The 18,169-nt window shown below is 41.6% G+C and overlaps 2 protein-coding genes across 13 annotated transcripts; both read right to left on the bottom strand.

Annotated features, from left to right (window-relative positions):
- Window positions 1-2,022: 2,022 nt before the first annotated feature.
- ola1 (Obg-like ATPase 1) lies at window positions 2,023-8,628 on the bottom strand. Its single transcript, XM_046859518.1, has 11 exons — window positions 8,494-8,628; window positions 7,834-7,934; window positions 7,003-7,146; window positions 5,986-6,113; window positions 5,653-5,828; window positions 5,490-5,567; window positions 5,264-5,361; window positions 3,816-3,956; window positions 2,845-2,941; window positions 2,549-2,671; window positions 2,023-2,423 (listed from the first exon to the last, which is right to left on the bottom strand). Exons 2-11 carry the CDS (start codon window positions 7,932-7,934, stop codon window positions 2,322-2,324), a joined length of 1,188 nt encoding a protein of 395 aa, XP_046715474.1. The 5' UTR covers window positions 8,494-8,628; the 3' UTR covers window positions 2,023-2,321.
- Window positions 8,629-9,750: 1,122 nt separating this feature from the next.
- On the bottom strand, window positions 9,751-18,169 carry gpr155b (G protein-coupled receptor 155b). 12 transcript variants are annotated; one of them, XM_046856469.1, is made up of 17 exons: window positions 18,080-18,169; window positions 17,174-17,629; window positions 16,915-17,093; window positions 16,607-16,827; window positions 16,091-16,259; window positions 15,319-15,474; window positions 14,994-15,077; window positions 14,774-14,894; window positions 14,111-14,195; window positions 13,863-13,953; window positions 13,397-13,667; window positions 12,792-12,857; window positions 12,511-12,626; window positions 11,597-11,692; window positions 11,421-11,485; window positions 11,169-11,309; window positions 9,751-9,929 (listed from the first exon to the last, which is right to left on the bottom strand). In XM_046856469.1, exons 1-17 carry the CDS (start codon window positions 18,090-18,092, stop codon window positions 9,800-9,802), a joined length of 2,460 nt encoding a protein of 819 aa, XP_046712425.1. In that variant the 5' UTR covers window positions 18,093-18,169; the 3' UTR covers window positions 9,751-9,799. The 12 variants fall into 12 exon arrangements, with proteins under 12 accessions (XP_046712425.1, XP_046712367.1, XP_046712376.1 ...); XM_046856411.1 differs by having other exon boundaries at window positions 9,829-10,865; XM_046856420.1 differs by having other exon boundaries at window positions 9,829-10,865; window positions 13,412-13,667.

Genomic DNA, 18,169 nt, shown 5'->3' with positions numbered 1-18,169 from the left:
TATCCAGAGAAGATGCAAAACTGCATGATGATTACTGGCAGTAGAATCAGTAAACCATCAGGGTCCAAGCAGTCTAGTGTGGAGTTCAGTAGGGTGATAGTAGATGAAAAAAACCTGGCTCTGAAACTGCTGGCTCTGGTGCACATGTTCCGATAGGTCCTTCTGGATTGGAGGAGCTGTTTAATGGTGTTAAGAAAAGCAGGCAAACTTTTAACAGAAAGCGTTTGATAGATGCAATGATGCCATTTAGTCTTGGAAAAGATTTGGCAACCCAGATGGTGTACGTTTGTGATAAACACGTAGTGGTGGACTTTGATGGGGCATGAGGATGTGAAAAGCAGAGGCGTTGTTCTCAGGAGTGTACGAGTCCTAGAGGACTAAAATACAAGTTTGAAACAAAAGCCGTCTGTGTTGAGCGCAATAACAGCCATTTGGAAAACACACACTCGCACACACACACCCCGCAGGCACTGCAAGGTGTCAGTTTACACACATGGGTAAACAAACTAGTTTGCGGATACAGCTGCAGAACCCGGATGTGTCCACAGTGTAATAACTCTTTTATTGACTGTGAAGTTTATTTTTATCTGAGAATTTATTTTACATCTACATTCTACATCCTAAAACCATCACAACCACACGTCCTTGCTGAATTCCATTTTTCCAGGAAGCTCAAACGATAGATTCTAGTTCAGCATTAGTGAGGTCAGATGTGAACGAGTACGAGGAGGTCTGGGCTGCTCTCGGTGTTCCAGGTGTTCAGGGCGGGTGAGGAGGTCAGGGTTCTGAGAAGTTCCACCTCACCTTTAACCCACTTCGTCTACACAGAGCTCAATTTATGCACAAAGCATCGCTTTTCATGTTGGAACAGGTTTGAGCTTTGGAGTTTCTGTAAAGTGAAATTCTAATCCTACAGCTTTGAGACGTTTGATACAGCAGTGCGATTCTGTGGTGGAAGTTCGAGTAAGAACTCTGAGCATATGAGTAAAATTGTCGGGTGTCCACAAACTTACGGCAATAGTGTATTTGTTGTGCCACTATTATTATTGATTATATTATTGTATTAAACCAATACTAACCAATCAGCAACTACTTACTTTTAGTCTGAGGGAAATCATTGTAAGTTATCAGAAATAACTAAAATTCTGAACAGTGACGTGAATAACACTGATGATCTCTTCATCTTCTGAACATTTCCTCAAAGTTGATGTTAGAAGCAGAAAAATTGGCCGTAAGGATTTGAGCGAGTTTGACAAATTGTGACGTCTAGACGTCTGGGTTAGAACGTCTCCAAAACTGCAGGTCTTGTGGGATGTTCCTGGTCTGCAGTGGTCAGAATCTATCAAAAGTGCTCCAAGGAAGGAACAGTGGTGAACCGGCGACAGGGTCACAGGCGGCTGAGGCTCATTGATGCACGTGAGGAGCGAAGGCTGGTCCGTGTGGTCCGATCCAACAGACGAGCTCCTGTAGCTCAAACTGCTGAAGTTGTTCATGCTGTTGATGCTCGACGGGTCACGACTGTTTTGCCAGTAAAAGAGGACCAACACAATAGTAGACAGGCGGTCATAACGTTTGGAATCCTTTTTAGCTAAACATGGCCAAAGTTTCAGAAAAATCGGAATGGAACATCTTCAGAGAGCTCTTTAGTCAATATACAGTCCTGCATTTTAACTCTGGATTTGATTAAGTGCATTTTCTTTCCAGATTTGGGGGATATAATTCAAACGAGAATTGGACTTGGTTGTTTCTGGAGGTTTGCTTTTAAAAAAAAAAAAAAAAAAAAGGAACATCATCTCCATCTACTGGCTTTGGATCGCAGCACAGATGTTTTCACGTTTTCACAGAAAACTACTTTCAACAGATAGGTTTTTTTTTGTAAGTTTTTTTTTTATTAATGATGTCTCCGAAAAAATAACTCGAATCCGATCCGCTCCAGTGTTTTAGTTTTTTACTCATTTTTGGGTTCTAGCCACCACGATAATGCACATTTCAACTGAAAAAAAGAAATAAGTCATGCACTTGTAGTTTGGAGAAGTGTATTTATTAGCTTTGGGTCTCTGCTTCTGCCGTGTGACATGCAGCGTTTAATCGTAAAGCCGTAAAATTAACCACAAATAGATCAGATATGAGTAACAATTGTCCAAAAAAAACCCCACACATACAGAAACTGATAGTTGTGTGTGTGTGTTTGGATAAACTGAATGTTCCAAAGTCAAAAGTGAATGAACCTCATGGGTAATTCCTCACATCTGCAGCATAGTCCCTCCTCCTTCCTCATGGTACAAATCCAGCCAATCATTGCCACTTTAAAACGAATGACATCATTTCTTCTTCGGCTGATTGGGTGTGTTGAACTTGAAGAAGATGATGTCACCGTCCTCCACCACGTAGTTCCTTCCCTGTTGTCTGTACTTTCCTGCGGCCTGGAAATCGGGGACGATATTAAAAGCAAATGTATTTTCTCATATCGTGAGACAAAGACATTTTTATTCTTTAATAACATTCCTTTTTGCATTTATAACTTCTGAACCAGAAGCCGCGGTCTTACCTTAGCAGCATTCTCGCTGCCTTCTTCTTTAAAATCTGTGAACTTCATGACCTCAGCCATGATGAAGCCTTTCTCGAAGTCTGTGTGGATCTTACCAGCAGCCTGAGGAGCCTTGGTGCCTTTCTGTAGGTTAAAACAGCACACAGAGCAAATAAACATCTTCAGACAATTTACATCATCTTACAGCTTTCCCACACGTGAGGCTGTACAGTAACAGTCCAGACCATCATCTACATAAACCCCATGTCCATCAACTACAAACAGAACCCAAATTGCTCCTGTGTGTGTGTGGTTACCCTGATGGTCCATGCGCGCACTTCATCAGGTCCCGCAGTAAAGAAATACTCCAGCTGCAGTGCGGCGTAACCGCTTTTAATGATCTTAGTCAAAACACTAAAGCGGAAACACAAACACATGTTAGAATAGAAAGATAGGTGGAATAAGAGGAAGGAACAAAGGATGTAGGGGTGGAAGAAAGAAAGGAAAAATGGAGAGAAGGTAGGTCGGTAGTTAGGAAGGAAAGAAGGATCAAAAGTAGGTTGGTAATAAAGGAATGTAGGGAGGAAGGAAGGAAAGAGGGTCTGTAGTTAGGCAGAATTAAAAGAAGGAAGAATGGAAAAAAAGGTGGACAGGAAGGAAAGGATGGAAAGGAAAGAAGGATTGAAAGTAGGTTGCTAGAAAAGATGGAAGGAAGGAAGGAAGGTAGGTAGTTTGGAAGCAAATAAGGAAGGAAAGAATGTAGAAAGGAAGGAGAAAAGGCAGGTGGGTGGAAAGGAAAAGAAAGGATGGAATGAAGGAAGCAAGCAGGTAGGAAAGAAGGATCGAAAGTAGATTGGTAGGAAAGAAGGAAGAATAGAAGGAAGGAATAAAAAGGAAGGAGGAATTGAAGGAGGGTAAATAGGAAAGAAGGAAGAATAGAATGAAGAATGGATGGAAGGAAGGACCTGTTTTTTTTTCTAATCAAACTGAATGTATTGAACATCTAATGACAGGAACATCACTGTGATTTGTGTCTATAAAACCAGACTGGATGTGATTTACAGGCTCATGGTTCTGATCATGTACAGTTATGAATTTAATCAGAACTCAATGGTGGAATATTCAGGAACACGGAACTATGACTCCTGTCTTTTATCACACATCTGAACGGTTGAGAGAAAAAAAGATAAGAAAAAGGTTGTGGGGAAAAACCTCCTGAGGAGTAGAACTGGATCACATGGTTGATGATTTATGGAAACCGAATGTGTGAAATGAAATCAGAGCTGACCTCTGGGTTTTATTTTCCTCGCAGAACTTCTTTTTCTCTTCATCGTCCATGTCCTGGTGTTTGCTCTCGAACCCTCCGCTGAAGGGGATCACCAGAGCGCCCGGGTCATGAGCGTCTACCCAGTCCTTAATCTTCACCAACCTGCCGGGAATCACATCATAACTACTTCTGATAAACAAATAAACAATTCCTGCACAGCTCCAGAGGGAAAACACTGAATGGGCAAAAGCATTCGGAGCCACGTGTGGTTCTTTTTCCCGAATTGCAACCACAAAGTCGGAGGAACACAATTGTATCGGACGATGCTGTAGAATTAAATTATCCTTTTACATCAACTAGGAGCCCCAAACCTGTTCCATCATGACTACGCCCCTGTGAACAAAGCCAGCTCCATGATGATACGAGGTGAGTTCTTTAAAACGGCAACAGGTGGCAGCACAAGGCTAAACGCGCAGTCACGGGGCGCCGACCCTTAATAAGTGCCACCGTGTGTACATCAGGAGCCGTGCAACTGGTGCTGTTCTGACCACGTGCGTTACCACGTCACCATGCTCTCCTCACACGCGGGTTTCTCACCGGAAACAACATGATCTTCATGAAAGATGAAAAAAAAAAATGAAAGAATACTTTCAAATTGTAAAAGTACTTTCTAGTGAACAGAGCGAGTCTCCAAACTTTGACATCACCAGGGGTACTTTCCATGGGTTCGGCTTTGGAGATCTGACCCTCAACCCTTTGGGATGAATGTGAATGCTGATTGCACCCCAGGCCTCCTCGCCTCACTAACATCTGTACCTGACTACTCAAACATCTCCATAAGATCTCGTGGAGCATCTAGTGGAAGAGTGAAGGTTCTTCTAACAACAAATGGGGACTAAATGTGAAATGCTCAAAAAACAGACACTTATATCTTCATATAGTGTATTGTTAAATGTTCATGTAGGTCCTGATGAAATGGACAATGGATATAGGAGGAATTGAGGAGCATTTAAAGATGTATAATCCTGGAAACTCTACAAAACTTTTGACCAATTACCAGTGAATTAACAAATTTACCAAACCCTGGTTTATTAATTCACTGAATACAGAGAACACAAGAGCAGACAATAAGTAATGATTCAGTAATTACACTCTAAATAACCAGTTATAATCGATCTGCTTGATTTCTTAATTTTCGACTCGGCTTCTGAGAACATGATTTCATTCCACTATACACAATATGATTTAACCTCAAGACCACGTGGCGTTACTGCCACTCTGCAGTTTCATTTCACGGCTCAGTTCATGAGCTCAGATCTACAGAAACCTCATCATGACATTTCACTTCCTGTCTCACTACTGAAACCTTCTCGCCAAGCTCTGGAGAAGATCACAAAAGGCTGAGGAACACACGGTGGTTCCGATGCTACACTGCTTACACGAAAGCGTTCTGAAACACCGCGACTCACCATTTGTTCTTTTTCCTGATGTAATCTTTCTCCGAGAGATTCACCAGATAAATCATGGGCTTGGATGTCAGGAAGAGGTATTTATTCAGCACCTCGATCTACAGAGGGTGAAAAAACGGTTAGCTCGCGGGACGACTGTAGATCCAAACGGCCCTCGCTCAAATCAGTTCCGCATCCTGGGCCCTCGAATAATGCGGTCATTTTATATAACGTGAAATGACGTCACCTCTTTGTCGTTCCATTCGTGGTACCGAACGTGTTTCTTCTCGTCCACCACCCACGACTTGATTTTACACATAATGTCCTGTTTAAATAAAAGAAAAAGATTTATTATTATTTTCACTCTTCAAAATCCCTAAAGATGTTTGTGGTAAAAACAATTCGCTTACGTATTCAGGTTTGAGTTTCTTGTCTCCGCCCCTCACGGCCGTTTTCTCCAGCTTGTCTATAATTGGCCCGATCATCTCCTCGTCCTTCATCCTGAGCTCCTCGTGAATGATCTCGATGTCCCGCACCGGGTCCACACAGCCTTCTACGTGGATGATGTCTTCATCCTCGAAGGCTCCTGCGCATTTACACACACACACACACACACACACAAAACATGCAAATGAGTTATAATGGCTGAATCCATCTGAATATTGCATATATTACTTCCAAGAAAACATTCTGATGGAGCAAACTAACACACTCCTCCCCCCATCCGTAGAGCGGAGACTCACGTGTCATGTGAAAGATCGCGTCGCAGGCGCTGATGTGCGAGAGGAAGGCGTTTCCCAAACCCTGTCCGGCGTGAGCTCCCTTCACCAACCCGGCGATGTCTACTACATTCAGAAAGGCTGGGACTTTACTGCACGCACACACACACACACACACATACACAGTTAAAATATCACTCCATTTCAATTGAGTAAAAGTACAAATGTTTTTGCCTTCAAATGTACTTAAGTATCCAAAATACTATGATTTATTATGACTATAATGTTCCTGTTATCATTTTTATCATCTTTACTTAATCAGTTGATGTGAAAAGACTCGAATGTTACTCTTAACACAACAATCTATTAATAGAATAATATTAATGAGTCAAACACTGATATCTATTTAAATTATCATGCACCCAAAACGCATAAATAAGGCCACGTGTTAACTCAAATTCATTTAAACGCCACTAATTAACGCGCGATTGATGCAGCACACGTTTCCGTTTGACCGTTTTTATTAAAAATATAAATAAATGTAAAAGAGGCGAAATTAAAACCTTCAACGCAACACACGATTTTTCATGACATATTACTCAGATATAAAATTTTGTCCAAATAAATAAATAAAACAAATTTTTTAATCACTACACCCCAAGTCTCGAATCAAGCAACAAAACCGGCCACCATGCACACGTCCGGCAATTAAAACCGTCCGTGTGGAAACATAGAGAAAGTTCCGTTTGGTGTCCCGATGATTTACGTGATTTTACGCCTTAATTACTTTACATAAAAATATTTTGTCTTCGTGCTCTATGTTGAGTTTGGTTTCACTTATAATAAACATTCATTTGCATAAAGCCAAATGCACATTTTAGAGATTCTGTTTCCTGATCATAACCTATGGAGATTTCGATGCTTTGCCCATGCGAGTCCAGTAGAAAATGAACGATTCACTGTTTGAGACGCCTCGTCCTTCTGAGTCACATTAGTACAGTGTTGGAAATGATAAATGATGAGGGTTTTGCATGCGGCTACCTGGCAGGTTTGTGGTACTGGCACAGGAAGTCGTAGCGCTCGTCTGGAATCGGCACGCGGCTCTCGTTCGGGTCGATGGTGCAGAAGGGAAAATTCTCCGCCGCCGCCTGACTCTTCGTCAGCACGTTGAAGAAGGTTGATTTACTATAAAAAAAAACAAAAAACAAAACTGTGACGTGAAAAGCTTAATTTTCAGATTTAAAAAAAAACATCAAAGAGTCTTTAAACCATCCATTACATTCAATAACATTTTACAGATCTGGTCACCAATCAGAAGATCACGGAGAAAACCGATCCTCAAAAAGCTCTCAGCGTGGTGCTGACAGCCTCACCGTAACCATGGCAACCCTCTGCCAATATGTTGCTGCCATGCTACAGGAAAAGCCCAAGCGATTTTTTTTTTATTAAAAAGTATTTGATCCCTTGTCAGCTTGTGGCATGAATACGGATAACACAACATTTTTAAACATAGTGTCCATCCATCCATTTATATCATGCATAACATTATGACCACCTGCCTAATATTGTGTTGGTTCCCTTTTTCTACCAAAACAGTCGTGACCCATCAAACATCAACTTCTTCAGCAGTTTGAGCTCCGGGAGCTCGTCTGATGGATCGGAACCACACGGACCAGCCTTCGCTCCTCAATGCACAATACATTATACTACATATCATTTTAAAGATATAACTGTGACTCTTCTATCATAGATATCAAATGTATGCCATGTGTGCATGGTGAAGACTCCTGAAACACACACACACACACACACACACACACGCGCTCGCATTCCAGTCACTGTATTAATAAACCATGCAGAACCCAGACACACCCCACGTTCGGTAATCCAACAATCCCGATTTTGAGGGAGGTCCCGAACCGTCCGATGATAGCAGGCGGCTTTGGTCCATCTCCTCCCTTCTTTGGAGGCATCTGCAAAAAAAGAAAAGAAAAACCACACCCCATGAGAACCCGTTAGGAACACACGAGGACGACATGATGAGCACACCTTCTTAGGAGCCATGACAGGAATATCTTCCCTTCATCAATCTCTAACAATCCACAAGGAGAAATCTGTGCATATTGAGAGATTAACTGAGTGGTTCTTCAGGCTGATCTGCTCATGTCAGAGGGCCATGATGCCCAAAATAGCCTCCACTGCACAGTATGGGGAGGGAGATGGGTGTAAGATGACCAGGCTGACCTGCAGACCTAAATATAACCCAGATTTCATTAAGAACACGGATCATTAACTCTGATATCATTGGCAGCCTTTCTTAGAACGAGGATCTCTCCGTGTCCTGACTCTGTCCCACATCCAAACATTCCCAGATTCCATTCCTCGAGTCCTCCATTCATTTATACCCAATTAGCATGTTAGCTTCTTAGCCGTTATCAGCATTATGACCCCAAAAACAGATGGTACGCCCCGAGAAAAAAGTAGTGTACAGACGCATAAACGTGACTCGAACCGCGTTCACGTTTCCATCACCTTGAATCGCGGCTCGGTCTTATAACGGAGCGGGAATTACAGTGAGTCGAGCCGCTCGCAGGCTTTCCACACTCTGGGCCACGGCACGAAAAGAAACCCGGAAGTCGGCGCACTCTTCCCATTGGTCAGAATCTGACGCTGAGAAACACGTCATGACGTTTGGGTAGATTCCGTTTTAAATTGAAAAAAAAATATAGATATATTTGATCGTTTATAAAGCCAAAACATTTCCACGCCAATTAGATTTTTTTTTTCATTTTTTGGTGTTTTAATGTAAAAAAAAAAAAAACCTAAAGTGTCGCTATAGCCACGTGGGAATCATTCGAACACATCACATCCGGGTACTTCAACGCTTTAATGCCGATCCATAAGTATTGGCACCCTTCATTGGGAACATTGCTAATTCGGTATTAATATATTAATATTAATAATGCAATCAAAACGTATTACAACCTTCTCAAACAAACAGAGGCTTTGTATATGTTTCTTTAAATAAAATCGTGCATTGGTTTTCAAAATTACTGGCACCCCTTTTAAACAGCATTGCCAACAATGATTCTCTTATTGCAATGTTTTTACCTTTTAAGCTTTTTTTATTATTGTGTGTTTCTATAATGCATAAAATATATCTTGTACTGTACAGCCAAGTCAGTATACTCAAAGAGGTGATTGTGTGATTAGACTTATTTACCTTTACACTTATGGTGCCCTTATCAAATGCTTGTGGGAAACAGGACATAGAGACAGAATACAAATGAAACAGCATATATAATATAGTAATAACAATATATACATAAAGATTTGGACCTCTTTAAAACATTATACAGGTAGTCCCAGAGTTACGATGAAAAGCTACCCAAGAGTTTTAAAGAACGGTGGTCAGTATAGTGTAGTATATTGTGATTTGCTAATAATTTAACACATTACAGTACATAATTTAGCAAAGCAGAACAATGTACACTACCGTAATGCAGGATATATTATACAGTATGTATGTATGTATGTAAGTGCCGGATCGAAAAATCGTAAGTCAAACTAACGTAACTCTAGGACTAAATATATCTTTCCTAGAAATGGTTTAAAATGAGGAATATTTATATTAGAACAAATGGTTTCTTGCATTATTCTGATCATAAACATACATTATGCTTATTATGGTGCATTGGAGTTGCAATTTACTTTTGTCCTACTGTACCAATAGTGCAGTGGGAATAAAATAAGCATGTAAAACACAGTGAATGTACAGTAATGATACAATTTGCAGGGTAAAGCAAGTGGTGGAAATTTAATGATGTGTTTTTACATGTTAAATAAAATAAAATAATAATATCAATGTAATGTAAGGTGGCACATTTATTGCATCATTTAAGAAACACCTGAACAAATGTTCATGGATTCTGGAAGAGTCTTTATCTCGGGTCCACGTGATCCTCCACCTGGGTGCATATATTTATATCGATCGGGCAAGTAAATATAAGACAGCAGCTATTTTATCAGCAGTCAAATTAACACGAGAGATCGATCACATTTTTCCAGCACTGAGAGATTCGACCGGCGCATACACAAAACCCTGATGAGAGAAAATACCAAAACGTACCTTATAGATACAAAGTTATAAATGAAATTGCATCTTCATTAAATGTACAAACAAACTGCACTTACACTGTAGACCTGTAATATACACTGAGGAAATCCCATTTAATCGGTAAGCACCGTATCAGACATTTGTCGCATACCTGCAGTTTTTTTGTTTTCAGAGTAAGTGCATGTAATGTGCATGAATATTGTGCTATGATACATGACATCAATCAAATGGACAGTTTTAGAGGTTGACCGATTCATCGGAATAATCGGCGCCGATAGTTGATTGAATCCATACCGATAGTTTTTCCGGGTCGACCTCTATCCAGTACGGATTCAGACACGATATCAGCAGCAGACTTTGCATTTGATCATAATTTCATTTTCAATTTCTGCCACACAGCAGAATGGCCACAATTTGAAGAAATTTTTTTTTACCAACATTTTTATGCCCATTTGCACAATCGCTGACACACCGAACACTGCTCTTTAAAACCTTGGTTTAATTAAAAAAAAATTTAAAAAGGAGCGTTGATTCTCATTGAGCTTTGGCACACCATGCAAAAGAAAGATTTTAGAAGAAGAAAACGTTCGTTCGAATCCGTCGCACTGTGTGTCGCTGTGACTCACTCGTCCGAGAAATGCTACGAACGTAGCAAACAAATCGTGACTCCGCCCTTCTGCAGCTGAGCCTCATATAAAAGTAGCGGTGCCTTTTTGTGTCTTTGACCACGCCTACACGCGGTAACCAATCGCAAAGCTTGCAGGCCGGGAAACGAGCGGCGGTTCGCCTGTCAATCAAAGCAAGGATTCACCCACGGATCCAGACAGAGTTTCGGCTGATCCGCTGAGAGAGGGAACGAAAGAGGAAAGAAAAGACAAAGAAGAAATAAGGAAGAGATCCAAAGTCCATGCACAGAGTGAAGAAAAAAAGAAAGTAAAAAAAAAAAACCTTCACCATGATAAAGAAAATGAGCGTAAATGCGAGGATGCAGTTCTGTGTGGAAGATGCCTCGAAATCAAACCAAAATGAGAAGAAGAATTAAAATCCGGAATATTCCGGTTTTCAGAAGTTTTCTCCGATGTGTACAAACCTTCTCTTGTGCACTATGTCCTGCACGCACTGATTTTTATGATAACGGACGAACTGAGTGCAAGTCAGACGTATCTCTTCGGCTGGAACGGTGGATGGAGCTCTGATGGGTTCCTGTACTCCACCCAAAAGAGCTGCCAGTCTACACACAAAACCACACACACACACACACTAAATCATCTCCAATTTATTTCTTACTACATTAGTACTTAAATGTTGTGTCAGGTTGCCATGGAAACTACTCCCCACCCACCTCCTTTTTAACGGTGAAAGGATCAGATCCTCATCCAGCCCGAAAAGCCCGAAAGATATTAAACCCTGTGCAAGATGTTTAGTAATTAGTAATTACTACTGTTATATCAAACATACCTGTAAGTTCTGTAGATTGTGTGTGTGTGTGTGTGTGTGTGTGTTTGTGTGTGTCCATACCTGCCCATAATTGGCTACAGCACAAAAGAACTGCAGCTCGAGGTAAAGCCGTCCAGGATCGTTGTTTAAAAGCCACCAGAGGCAGCTGGACAGGTTCTACACTCCAGGAGAAAAAAGATCCGATTAATGAATAAAGCACAGAAATCTTTTTCATTAGGATTCATTTTTCCATTTCGCTTTTAAACTGTTTTTTAGCAAGAGAAATATTTCATTAAAAAATATATTGACGTTGATGTGATGTTCAGACCAGCTGGGGTCCCCAAACACAGGTTCATTTGCTACAGAAGGAGTAAAAAATGTAACAAAGGAAGGTCGAGGGTTCGAGCCCTGGTATCGCTGAACTGGAATGAGTGAACTTTAGGATGGCAGCAGTAACGCATCATGTATTATTACACTGTTCCATACATCAGTGATGATTTTCCTTTAACGGCATGCTTATGGGTGTTGATTAGACTTATGGGTGTTGAATACATTTATAGCTAAAGATTAGACTTATGGGTGTTGATTAGACTTATGGGTGTTGAATACATTTATAGCTAATGATTAGACTTATGGGTAATGATCAGAATTATGGGTATTGATTAGACCTATGGGTAAGGATTAGACTTATGGGTGTTGATTAGATTTTTGTCTAATGATTAGTTTTATGGCTAATGATTAGACTTAAGGGTGTTGATTTGAATTATAGCTAATGTTTAGACTTATGGGTTTTGATTAGATGTATGAATAATGGTTAGTCTTTTGGGTATTGATTAGACTTATGGCTAATGGTTAGACTTATGTTAATTGATTAGACATTCACACATTTCTATCAATCTATCAAAACCTGACAATAGTGGACTGATTTACTGAAATAAAGAGCTGTGTGTGTGTGTGTGTGTGTGTGTGTGTGTGTGTGTGTGTGTGTGTCTCACTGCGAGCAGGCTGACAATCAGCAGAAGACAGAGCAGCACATGACGCGCCACCTGTCTCTCTGTCTGTACACGCACACAAGACGATGCTTCATTCAGTGCTACACCTGATGAAGAGACTACAGTCACCACACACACACACACACACACACACACACACACACACACACACACACACACACACACACACAAAATGACAACTAACAAGCTTGGGCACTGTAACAGAGGTTAAATAGTGACACACAGATCATGTTCAGGTTCCACTATATAAGTATTAATCTTGCCTGATTGAGGTGCTGGTGTGTCATGCACACGGTCTGATGTAGTATCTGGAAAAGGATCAACCGGACCTAAACACACACACACACACACACACACACACACACACACACACACACACACACACACACACGTATATCACTATTTTTGCTGATACTGATAGCTAGGTTGGATCGTACTTCCCTATAACCGATTAATCAACCAATAATTTAAAAAAAGGATAAAAAACAAACACTGCATGTAAAATAATACTGAACTTTATTACAAAAAAAAGTACTGAATCATGAAAATGTGCTAAATGAAATAAATATATTAGTTAATAAATATAACTGAATAATTAATAAATTATAAGTAATAAAGATAATATAATATATAACTAACAGAACCCGGCTTCAGTGATTCGCCTCTAGAGAGACTCTGTGAGACTGACTGTTGTGGGACGCATTGCTGCGAGACGTATTACTGTGAGATGTACTGTTGTGAGACGTATTGCTGTGAGATGTACTGTTGTGAGACGTATTGCTGCGAGACGTATTACTGTGAGATGTACTGTTGTGGGACGTATTGTTGTGAGACGTACTGCTGTGAGACGTATTGCTATGAGACGTACTGTTGTGAGACGTATTGCTGTGAGACGTACTGCTGTGAGACGTACTGCTGTGAGACGTACTGCTGTGAGACGTACTGCTGTGAGATGGTGTGAACTCCAAGCCGTCGTCCTCGGATCGAACTGGAATTTGGAAGTCCACTGTGGTTCCCGTCATCACGCTCTGCCCCAGGATCTGGTAATTCTGCTCCTCCTGGGAACCCTGGCTGAGGCCCATCAGAGACACTCCACCAAGGAAGATACTGAAGCTCAAAACCAGAGCACTGCTGATGATCTGAGAAAGAGTGGGAGAGAGAGGGAGAAAGGGAGGGGACAGAGAGGGAGGGAGAAAGAGAGAGAGAAAGAGAGAGAGATGGAAAGTAAGAGAAAGAGAGAAAGAGGGAAAGAGAGAGAGAGAGAGAGAGAGAGAGAGTGTGTGTTTGGACAGAGACGATGTCTGTGAAAAAAATGAGTGAAAACAGATACACACCTGCCACTTGCCGTAGAAAAAAGCAGCATCGGCGTTATCACTCACTCTCTCAGCAGCCGCAAGCAACAAGCCCACGGCAAGAAACGGCAACCTAAAACACACACACACACACACATATACAGCATGTTGTTCATAATCTTATAAAGTTATACATCATGACAATCTCACGCACACACACACACACACACACACACACACACACACACACTCACTCACTCACACACACTCACACACTCACTCACTCTTACCCCCAGCCGAGGAGGATGAAGACGACGGGTGACACTTTGAGCTGTTCGTTCTTCTTCAGCAGAGCGAGAGAGAATGCTAACAAACCTACAGTTTATTACATCGAAATCAGTATATCAGTATAAGTGCAGTGTTCACAAGTAAATGCAAATAATTCGAAATATGTGAAAGTAAACAAAATGACGATTTATCTTATTGATCGTTTAATTAACTGCTCCGTCTGGGCACTGAGGAGTGATTCTTGTTCAGGCTGCAGGGTTAGAAATGGTCAAAGCCATGAAAGTCTGGTGCCCTAATCATGATATTGCTGTAAAAACTACTTTATTATTCTAATAAAGAACAAAACAGGAAATGGAGAAAACAGGAAACCCCAAGTCATGTGTTTGATGAGAAAATAATGAGGAAGAAAGAAGTTAAAAATAAAGAGAAAACCTGGGGGCAAAAAAAGTTCATGCACAGTATGTAATTTCTCAGTTTTACAGTGAAAAAAAAGTCTGACTGCTTTATTTTATTAGTAAAAAAAAATATATATATATTTAGTTTGGATCTTTAAACACGTTGATCAATTTTGTGGGAATTTACCATGAAATATCCTGCATTTTTTATTGAGAGTAAAATATGACAGAAAAATTCTAACTGTGTGTGTTTGTGTGTGTTTGCGTTACCGGTCCACATGTAGGTGCTGTACAAAGCTCCATATAGGAGTGCGAATGTAAGGCTCTGTCCCAGGACATTCTCCTGCTGAACCGCAAACTTCCACACGCTCATCGACACACACACCAGGAGCTGCGAGAGCAAACAGACACACACACACACCTCAGGGTAGGGTGAGATCAGCTAAGGAGGAGATTCAAAGGAAAGCTGCGCATGCCTGTGTTTGCTCACCTGAGCGAGGAAAAGGTTTGTCGTGAACATATGAGGCAACGTCTTGAACTTCTTGCTGAGCACCATGACGGCGACGGTCCACGTCTATCGTGCCAATTTGAACACAAACAAGCACACACGGACACACACACACACACATACACCATGAAAGACATCAGAATCATCAAGAGTGTGGAGTTCTGATTGGTTCCTCGTAAAGTTCTTATACACGTCATCTATTGTTACACAAGTCCGCATTTTCCACATGACGGCAAACTGACCCTGGTAAGGAACCCTGCCCACTAGGATGAAACCAACACACACACACACACACACACACTCTCACCAGTGCAACGATGCTGACGATGCTGATGTTAAAGCTGACCTCCTGCAGCTCGGAGATGAGGTGCGTCGCCTCCATCCAGGGGATGGAGAGTAACCATGCAGACAGGTACACGACAGGGGCAGACAGTAACGTGCTGATAACCATACCGGAGGTCACCTACACACACAACACACACAATAAATAGAATTAATAAACCTGCTAAACAGGTTCACAATATACAACAGGGGTCCCCAAACTTTTCCGTGCAGCGCGCAACAGCATGCAGTCTCGCGTGTAAAAACAAACAGCCAATGGTGTCAGTGATTCGCCTCTAGAGGGCGCTCTCGTAATGGATTTTTGCCGATAGCCGACTGTTCCACCAGTAAACTATGGGTCGTCCTCTATTTAGAAGTATTGTTTATTGTTTGTTAGTTAATTTTAACGTTTACTAATTATTAATTTTTTACATTTAAAATAAAAAAAAGTAAATATTCATTTTATCTGTTACTTTAGTCTTGTGTGCCAAAACAAACAGCGAGCAATGTCAGTGATTCGCCTCTAGAGGCCGCTCTCATACAGTAGTACAATGACAGCGGACCTTCTCAGCCGCTCCAGTGACAGACGCAACCCGGAAAAACTATCGGTACAGATTTTTGCCGATAGCTGATAGTTCTATCGACTATCGGTGCGGATTAATGGGCAAACCAATTAATCGTATGATCGTATTATTTACTTCTAACATTTATTTACATTTATTTTCGCCTCTCAGAAAGTGTGTAAGAGTAAAACTCACCACCTCCAGCTGCATGTTATACTGACTGGCGTAAATGGCCACGCTGGGTGCTGTGGGTAAAATGCCATACAGGAAAGCGTAGTCTGATAGACCGGTGTGGTTGACAGAAGTGGAATTGTGTGTGTCCAGAAGCTCCAAGATGTCTTTACACATCAGTGGCATCAACAGACTAGAGCAAAACACACACACACACACACACACACATGTTATTGCACATGTAACTAATTGTTATTATTAGATTATTGCACATAATTGCTCGTGATATTTACAATATATAAATGTGGCATGAAAATCTATAAATATAACTACAACTATAGTTATATCTAGTTATAGTTATATAAATAATATAAAAGGTAGATATAAACCGAAACACTGCTGTAATTATATATACTCTCTAGTCTTAATGTTCATTCTAGGACATCGCTGTTATGCCTTCAGTTTGCCCCAAATCACCAACTGTACGGTCTGAACCACCTGGAAATAACCTCATGATACCTACAGTATGATGACACTCACAGTTTAGCCGTGAGGAGTAAAATGAGGGTGACCCCTGTTGAGCGAGTAATTTTACTCATCCGCCCCACCATCGTCAAGCCCAGGTAAAAGAGCGCAGCCCCTCCGAACGAATCGGCCAATCCATCCACAAACTCCCCCAACAACAGAGGGACGTGTCCACCAAACAGGAAGTGGGAGGCGATCCCAACCAGGACCATGAACACGATCGGATTCTTGAGCACCTGTGAATAAAGAAAACCCTGTGACATACAGTATAAGCGCAATAACATTTTTAATGAGAAACCAGCGGTTTACAGATGTGAGCGTACACGGAGAAGGACAGTGGAGACGATGTGCAGCTTGCTGTGGTTGTGGTCAGGGCTTTGCTTCCAACGCTGGAGTTCACACAGAGCAAAGCCCACTGGATTCAGCAGCATCAGAGACACCGGAGCCACCAGATACAGGTACTGGGTGTAGTCAGGGTGAGACCCGTGGTACAGAGCATCCACTGAAAGAGAGGCAAGCCGTGAACCAGAAGAAAAGATTCAAAAGTGTGTCTGAGTGCAAACATTCACGTTCCTCGCTCACCTATGGGATATCCCAGCGCAAAGTCATTACTCTGCGTGGCGAAGATGGAAAACAGGCCCGCTTTACCGTACCTACCATCCGGACCGGCCACCATCAGCGTCAGGATACACACCAGCAGGAACACACACACCTTGGCGATCAGAACGCTCCACAGGAACGGCCACACTACGTTGTCGAACCGGAGCTGCACCATGTTCCGAAAGAGCAGCGCCGGAAGCGCAAAGCACGACACGAAGCTACTCAGGCTCCTGGTTTGTCCCACGCTGATGATCTCGCTGCGGCCGGCCACATAGCCGCACAGGATGATGCCGAAACACTCGAGCAGCGCCGGGAACAGCCGGTCGACCGACATGGTTGGCGTTGATGGCAGAAAAGCATTCTGGGTGATGTTTCGACCATGAACGGTGACGTAATGTCCTTCTTCCATGGTGGCATCAGAGACACTTAAGTTAATATCTAATAAAAAAAGACAAGAAAGGGTTATTATTGAGGGGGGGGGGTATGGTGTGTGTGTGTGTGTGTGTGTGTGTGTGTGTGTGTGTGTGTGTGTGTGTGTGGGGTGGGGGGTTAGGGGCAATACTACTGACGTATTCATTTACATATACAAATACACAATCGGATTTCTTTTCTAGATTTATATATATTTATTTCTGCACACTTCAAAACTAGTGAACTTATATTCAAAGATCTAGAAATTATCTAGAAAAGGGTCATTCCTATTAAACAGCGAAAGCCCATATGTAAAGTACATGTTCTGATGACGGAAGTGACGTAATCATATGTTTTATATACGTACCTTTATAAAACAGCGTATTCTATTTTCATCTTGAACGTCATAAGAACATCTTATTTTCATCAAACGTTCATATTCTCTTCACTACACGCATTTAAATGATGTTCCCTTACCGTCAAAACACATTATTAGCCATCTTTACTCGGTCCGTAACCTTTATATACCCAGCGCCTTGTCAATAATTGATTGACACTCCGTGTGGC

The sequence above is a fragment of the Silurus meridionalis genome, chromosome 1 (genome assembly GCF_014805685.1).
Source record: "Silurus meridionalis isolate SWU-2019-XX chromosome 1, ASM1480568v1, whole genome shotgun sequence".
Classification (NCBI taxonomy): Eukaryota; Metazoa; Chordata; class Actinopteri; order Siluriformes; family Siluridae; genus Silurus; species Silurus meridionalis.
This window is presented reverse-complemented; position numbering and strand designations above follow the sequence as displayed.